Source organism: Populus euphratica, unplaced genomic scaffold (genome assembly GCF_000495115.2).
Source record: "Populus euphratica unplaced genomic scaffold, PopEup_1.0 scaffold49.1, whole genome shotgun sequence".
NCBI classification, from domain to species: Eukaryota; Viridiplantae; Streptophyta; class Magnoliopsida; order Malpighiales; family Salicaceae; genus Populus; species Populus euphratica.
Genome location: NW_011499875.1, coordinates 902,723 through 910,411, shown reverse-complemented (window position 1 = coordinate 910,411; position 7,689 = coordinate 902,723). Strand labels below are relative to the sequence as shown.

The following is a 7,689-nucleotide window of genomic DNA, read 5'->3' as shown; positions in this document are numbered from 1 at the left end:
GGTGGGGGGGGGCGGGGGGGAGATAGCATTTGCTTGATACAAATTAAAATCATCAATTCACTTAAAGCAGTCGGTGTCAATTTTAGAAAATTGAAAAAATAATATCTAGATGGCAGAAATTTTTTTACAAATCAAACTCACTACGTCAGCATTATTCCATTAAGCTACAATACTAAGTTTTTAACTAAATGACTAAAAACATATTTTAATTTAGTAAATTTCATATTTAGTATTGTTTATATCCGAAAGAAAACACATTTGATCTTCGATTTCTTCCTCTATACTCACAATAAAATACCCATAACCCGATTATTATGATGATTTGAAGGAAACTGCTCTAATATATATATATCAACATGATTTACTAGTGGAGAATGGAAAGATGGTCAGCTTTTCCAGTCGATTTTGTTGGCTTGCTTTTCAATCCATGTTACACATATATTTCCATGCTTCGTTTTCAGAAATTGCAAATTCAGTCCGAGTACAACTAGAACTTTCAGTTTCAGAAGGTACGTGTTCCAAAAGGCAAAATCACTACTCGTTTTTACTTGATCCAAGAGATCGAGGGAATTCGGAGTCTTAAATGCTGATTACTTTTGACAACTTTTACTGTCAAAAAAATCGACACAATCTCCGTTTGGAATAATAATCTCGGAGACCAAGGATTCCCAAGGAAAATAACGTAGCCGAAACTGAAAGGATGAAAAAGCTTATTTTCGAAATTCAATTACCAAATATATATAGAGAACATAATTGGAAGTTCTAAGAGCATACAATACTGTTGATGAATAACAATAAATTAGCCAACTTTTTAGGCCAAATTGCCATGTCCCTCCAAAACCAATCTGGCCTCACAAGCAATCTAGAAATGCATCTCGTTAACTTCACGTTTGTCCACTAGTTAGTATTAACATCTCTCACGCAATTCTCAGAGTTCAAACAAGAAAAAACTTAAATTAGGCTATGTCTAAAGTCCAAGAAATCCCATAACTAATCAAAATGTGAAGAAGCAAAAAGCAAGTGGATATAAAGTTAGAGGGAGCTAGAAGACAACTCACATGATGTTCTTTGCCGTCCATAGAATGCTATACCTATGGAACTCTTTGGAGGGGTCAAACCACAATCGATATCTTTCTTCTCTGCCATGACTTGTGCTTCCATTACCATACAAGTTTGTTTGGAACCTCCATGGCTCCCCTTTGGTGTTTCCCAGGAATTCAATGTCCAATTCATCATGGGTCTTCTTGAACATGTCCCCGTTTGATGTCTGCGTTCGCGTTCAAAATAACATCATCGATAATACATTGACCATGATAATTATAATTCTGCATTTATTAGTTTGACGTTAATTTATTAATACTATTTTAAAAAAATAATAATTTTATGTCCTAAGTCCCTCCTCCAGTTTTATAGTAGAGAGTGTTACTTGATTTAGGAACAGTTATTTTTCAAATTATTTGTAATTTAGAAATATATTAAAATAATATTTTTTTATTTTATTTTTAATATCAAAACATTAAAATAATACAAAAATATATTAAAAAATTAATTTAAAGAAAAGAAATCTAAATTTTACAGAAAAAAACAGAGTGCAATATCTAAATATACACTAGATAATTGTGAAATCATAGAGGAAATAGAAAAAAGAAAACCATATATATATATATATATATATGCATGACCGAATACAAATGTTTGTATGGGATTATAACGAAGATGAAACTAAGGATTATTAATCAATATGTGGGTCCAAAACAACTAAATTCCTCGTGGAAAATTTAAAATAACATAGCAAGTATTAAATCTTCCAAAAAAACTAACGAGGAAAGATAAGTGATCATAAATGGCGCCTTAAGAGATCAATTAATTGCCGAAAGAAGCATGGTGAGCAAATTCAAATTAGAATTGAACTTTTCCCTCATACAAAGCCAGAACAAACTCAAATTTCTTGTCAAACCAAAAGGCTTACCTTTGAAAAGGCCAAGCAATATATATATATATATATAAAGCGGAGAACAATTTTCATGTTTCTCGAAAGGAATATATGATGATTGCTTGTCACTTACATAAAAGGCAACACAGAGACCGGCCGTGTAATAGCCTGGTAACTTGATATTCGCACTAAAGAATCCATATCTATACATCCTGGATGAAATAAAACCCGCACCTGAGATTCCCAAAAATTAACGACCGATCAACGGTATAACTATATGCAAAATACCAGTATAAGCATACATGCAGATTTTCAAAAATTAAATACATATAGATATGAATACCTGTGAAGCGATCAAGGAGGAGGCGGGCGCTTCTACCATCAGGAGAACGAACAAGATTGCCATCTCCAAAGAGAGGGCTGTAACCTTCATCAAAGGAGATGGTGGAGAGATTGAAAGCTGCTTTGGCAGTGCAAGAAAAGAAGTAAAAGAAGAGGAGGAGATACAAAGGTCTCGAGACAGACCAACAACATAAGCAATCCATTTTTGTTTTTTAACCTAATTCTTGCTTGTCTCACTCCTAATCCTTCTTTGCTTTCTCTGCAAGTTTTTATATGTACAAAGAACATGAATTGGGATGAGAAGGAGAAGGAATATGGGAGGGGGGGTAGACTGGTCTCATAAGGGTTAAATTAGTCTGCTGCCGTTTTCGAATTGAGTTTATGTACAACAATGCCCTTTCAAAGTCTCAATTTTACGTTATATCCACTATACAGTGGGATACGAGGTGGTGGCGGCGGTATTTGCAATTTGTAGCTGTTTTTTCAGGCCATTGTCTATGTGTGTTTTAGGTATTTCAAAGTGCGAGAAAAGTTATTTAAAAAAAATTAATATATTAAAATTTTTTTTATTTTTTAAAATTTATTTTTAAAATTAACATATAAAAATGATCTAAATTATAAAAAAAAAATTGAAGCAATTTTTTTTAAAAAATTTAGACAAAACTCAAGTTAAAACTTATTATCTAACACCCTCTTAATGATTATGATTATAGATTTTAAGTTACATGATGATTTTTCAGGGGGGAAATTAGTTATTATTATTTTTTATTTAATTAAAAAAATATTTTTTATGATTTTTTTATTTTTTTCTATTTATTTTAGGAAATAAAATATTAACATTGATAATTTTAATCTTTTTAGTTTAAGAATCCCTAAAAAAAAATGAATAAAAGAAGTAGTATTGGCATGTGAGCCACATGCGTCTTGCATTTTATAACAACTTTCATGTGGCAGCGTATAAGTTTATACATTACTACTAACTTAGTCAGATTCTAACAACTTTTTCTTATCTCTAGAGGCTCTTAAAATTTGTATTTGAACCTCTAGTAATTTTTATTGAGTAATTTTAATCATATCATTGATTTTTTTTAACTTGTAATTTTTAAAAATTGTGATGGATATTTGAGATGATCCACATAATCACATGATAATCAAAAGTATGAAGTTGTTAGGGATTTGTTATTATGGAGTTGAATACATAAGGCATAAGAATTTAGTACTCTTTGTTTAGAAATTTGAAGTATTGCATTTGAGTTACTACATGGAAAGTCATTTATTTCAAGAACTCAACCCAAATTAAAGAATTTGTTCTTGGCTCTTATCCTTTAACATTGATTATTGAATATTTAAATTAGCAAATACATGTATATATCAATTATCATATGATTCTTATGCTTATTTTCATATGTGATGTATAAACTATAATTTATTTTAAGAAATCAACCCATGATAAACTCGTTCTTGGTTCCTATCCTTGATGGTGGATTATTAGGTATTTGAATTGGTAAGTACATGTTTATGTTGGTTCCTATCCTTGATGGTGGATTATTAGATATTTGAATTGGTAAGTACATGTTTATGTGATTTGCTTGTATTTAACATCTTCCTTAAATGTTGCAAGCTCAATTTGGAAAATTTATGCATGCATAATTATATTTGTGATGGTGTATAAGATGCCATTTATTTTGAGAGTTCAACCTACTATAAAGATTTATTCTTGACTCATGTTGATTATCGGATATTCGAATAAGCAACTATACATTTATGTTATGTCTAATGCCTATTTTTTTTATCAATGTAGGGATTATATCATTTCTATATCTAAATTTAAAACCACTCTGTAGTTTAATTTTAAAATAAAAATAGTAGGTTTGAGTAAACTCGAAGCATAACAAACACATTTTATTTTAAAACAAACAACTTATATTAAATAGGTTGATCATATATTTTCTAATATATAATTAGTCTCTTACTTAGAATCTCAAGAAACCAGTTAGGGTTTCTAATTATTATAAAATTAAATAGAACGATGATAGAATAATGATTCATCTCTTTTAACTTATAATCTACCAAGATATTCAAGGTGATAGAATAACAACTCTAAGAGGAAATTAATAAAGTTTAAGCTATTTTATTCTCAAGCAAAACTTTAAAATTTAAATAATAAAGGATAAAATAATAATTTTACTATAGTGATTTCCATTAATTTATGTCTTGCATTATAGTGAAAACTCATCTCCTATAGGTTTTATGCTAATATTGAAAGAAAAGGTTGAGAAAAGAAAAAAAAAATCCACGTAAAAAAAATTAAAAAAGGTTAAAAATCAAAATTTTCAAAACAATTCAATATTAAAATTTAAAATTTAAAAACAAAAATTATATAAAAAAACCACAGAACATTATTTTTTTGAATATATAGCATTTTATAAAAGTAGCTATGATGATTTAGTTGCATCCTAGCGTTTTGTTCATATATATATAATTCATAATATATACACACACACGTAATTCATAACATTGTGATCTTTTTTTGTATTAGATTAGGCAGGGAGGAGATAATGAAAAAAAAAACACTATAATTGTTGCAGTTGTTACCAACTGGAACATTGACGAGTGGTTTACACATGCATTTCGGCAGCTTAATAAAAGGGAATATTTTAGGGGGAAAAAATCATATTTCTACTATATTAGATGATGCTTTATTGCTTAATAAAGACATCTCAATTAGATATTAATTTGGATTACTATGCATGACGACACGTATGCCAAAATGTTCCATCCATCTCAATAATTTAGAACCAGCTAGGCTTCACACACACACACACATATATATATATATATAGCTCTGCCAAATGCTTGCGTGTCAAAACATGATAGGGAAAGGTTTGCTTTCAACATCTTTGATGTGGTCCAACCGCTTGATGACATAACATACAATATTTAATATTGGATAAACGAATATAAAAAGTCAAGAATGGATATCACTAGTAAGGTGTCCAATGAGATGCGTCCAGGGCAATTTGGTCCATCAATAAATCTAGAGGCAGTATGGTCAAAGGGTGGTTTCCCTGTTTTGATACGCAAGTTGAAGGGCTTTGCGGGAAAAGAAGGATGCTGTGACTTGGGTGCACCCGCTCAAAGGTGGAGATAGCTTCCCGTATTTTTTAAAATATTTTTTTATTTATAAATATATTTTTTAAAATTACTTTTATATGAATATATCAAACTATTTATAAACACTAAAATAAAATAAATAAATAAAGTAATTCCATATGAAGAGATGTGACAGGTAATAGATTGTGGACCGCGAGTCTCATAATTATAAGCTAATCAATTGATTGAGAGTGGAAAAATCCCTATAATATGTGGAATTTATTTTTCGTATATGAAAAACAGTGGATTTAAAGACAAATGTTGTTGTCAATTGTTGAAAAACAAAAGGTAAAAAAAAAAAACAATACAAGTCGACAACAGAGTACTTAATCGACACGGCTAATTAACTTGAAAAATGTTGCATTTTATATATAATTGTCAGCAAGAGGGCACCATAATCAGCCAGTCTACAATTTTAATATCACAGTTATCAACATTCTTTACGAATCTCAGGCCCAAGTTTTGGCTGTATGCATTTACCATTCAAATTATCAGAAATTCATTGTTCTTTTTCCCCTTTGGAACAGAAGATACTGGCTTGCCCTTTGTCGTGGAACATGCTTTTTGTTTTTAACGTAAGAAAACAAAGCTTGGACAGTGGTAATGTACTTTAAAGAAGGAAGAAAATTCAAGTTACTTTAATTCAATTATATGATAAAAATAAAAAAGTTACTATAAATCGACTGAATATTAAAAGAAAAGGTTGCAGCAGTAATAAGAAAAAGAACATTAGTCAAAAGGAAGAAAGAAAAAAACAACCGCAACGCTTAATTTTAAAATAGTGTAATATTAAAAGATAAAAATAACAAAATAATATATTCTGAATCAAATAGTATGTAAAATTTATAATCCTTACTGTGAGGTAAGGTAAAACAACAATGATCAATCTCCAACAACATGAATGTAGAAAGCTGGAATAAAAAATAAAATCAATCAATAAAAAGAAGCTCAAAAAAATTTAACACCTAAGATCATCAAACCTTATATGTTGAATAATGTAAATGGGATAACTACAAGTAGTAAGCTGGCAAAAAAAAAAAAATTCATCTTAAAAAACCTAATTTTAAAAAATAAAACAAAAAAAAATATTAAAAAAACCTCAAAAAAATATTCGGGTCACAATCATAAAATTAAAATAATATAATTAAAAAGAAACCAAAAAAATTAAGAAACTCATTTTTTTAAATAAACAAAGTCAGATTGAAGATTAAAAAAATAACAAACAACTTGTTGTTTGCTTATCCAATTTTTTACCATTATATAGATGGTTGAAAAATCAAGCTCAGATTTTTTATTTAAAAATATTATTTTTCAATTTATTTTTATCTAAAATATATAATAAATATCCTTATGATATTAAACAATCAACTCAAAACATCTCTATATTAGTTCAATAACATAAAATCAGAAAAATTATCTCTCGACCATGTTCAATTTTTTTCCAGTAAGATGAGAGGGAGACTCCTCAATGAAATCCTTTTATCAAATCAAATGAAGTTTATTGCAACCAAAGAATTATTTTTTTAATAATCAAAATATAGATAGGCATTAACTGTCTCTCTTCCCTCTTGTTTTCTAATGACTCTTATCTATTTTATCAAATCCAAGGTCTGACACGTGAATAAATGGAAATTAACTGTCTCTCTTCCCTCTCTTATTGAATCAAAACACAATAACCTCAAAAAACAGGGAAAAGGGGTTGAATTTTTTTAATCATTAATTTTTATCCCTAAAACTTTAATTCTTTTTTAATCAATAAAATCGTATTCTATCTTGCCAAATAAAATACTAATTTATCATATTGATTTTTTGTTATATCTCAATAAACTATAGAAGACTAATTAAAATAAAATAGGAACTCAAAATCCCATTTAACGCAAACTAATTATGAAATAAAAAAAATTGACGACTAAAACAAAAAATGATAAAAGGATAGAAAAACAATTGCGCAACATTGTTCCAATGAACAGTTCACAATGAGAGAGTCGTCGGTATTTTTTTAAGGGATTTGTTTTTTTAATTGCAAGTGTAATTACATGTCAGAGGAAAATACAATTGTCAAAAGATGACTTTATTATTTTAATTTTTTATGCAAGTGACTTGATAGTTATTTGTTATTATACTTCCTCGTTAATTTGTACCATTCATATTTTATATTCGGATAATTAACATTAACTCAGGAGTCAAGAGCTCCGTGTCACCTCGGAGATTTTATTATTATTATTGTTCAAATTCAAAACTCGCGTAATAATCCATCAATA

At 28.7% G+C, this 7,689-nt stretch overlaps 1 protein-coding gene across 1 annotated transcript in view; it reads right to left on the bottom strand.

Annotated features, from left to right (window-relative positions):
• The window catches only part of LOC105128334 (probable xyloglucan endotransglucosylase/hydrolase protein 30), a 3,099-nt gene extending 480 nt beyond the window's left edge, over positions 1-2,619 (bottom strand). Inside the window, exons 1-3 of the mRNA XM_011029947.1 lie at positions 2,277-2,619; positions 2,067-2,167; positions 1,059-1,267 (exon numbers count right to left, since the gene is read on the bottom strand). Of these exons, the coding sequence (XP_011028249.1) occupies positions 1,059-1,267; positions 2,067-2,167; positions 2,277-2,478 (512 nt within the window). The 5' untranslated portion in view covers positions 2,479-2,619. The remainder of the gene's footprint in view (positions 1-1,058; positions 1,268-2,066; positions 2,168-2,276) is intronic.
• Positions 2,620-7,689: the final 5,070 nt, after the last annotated feature.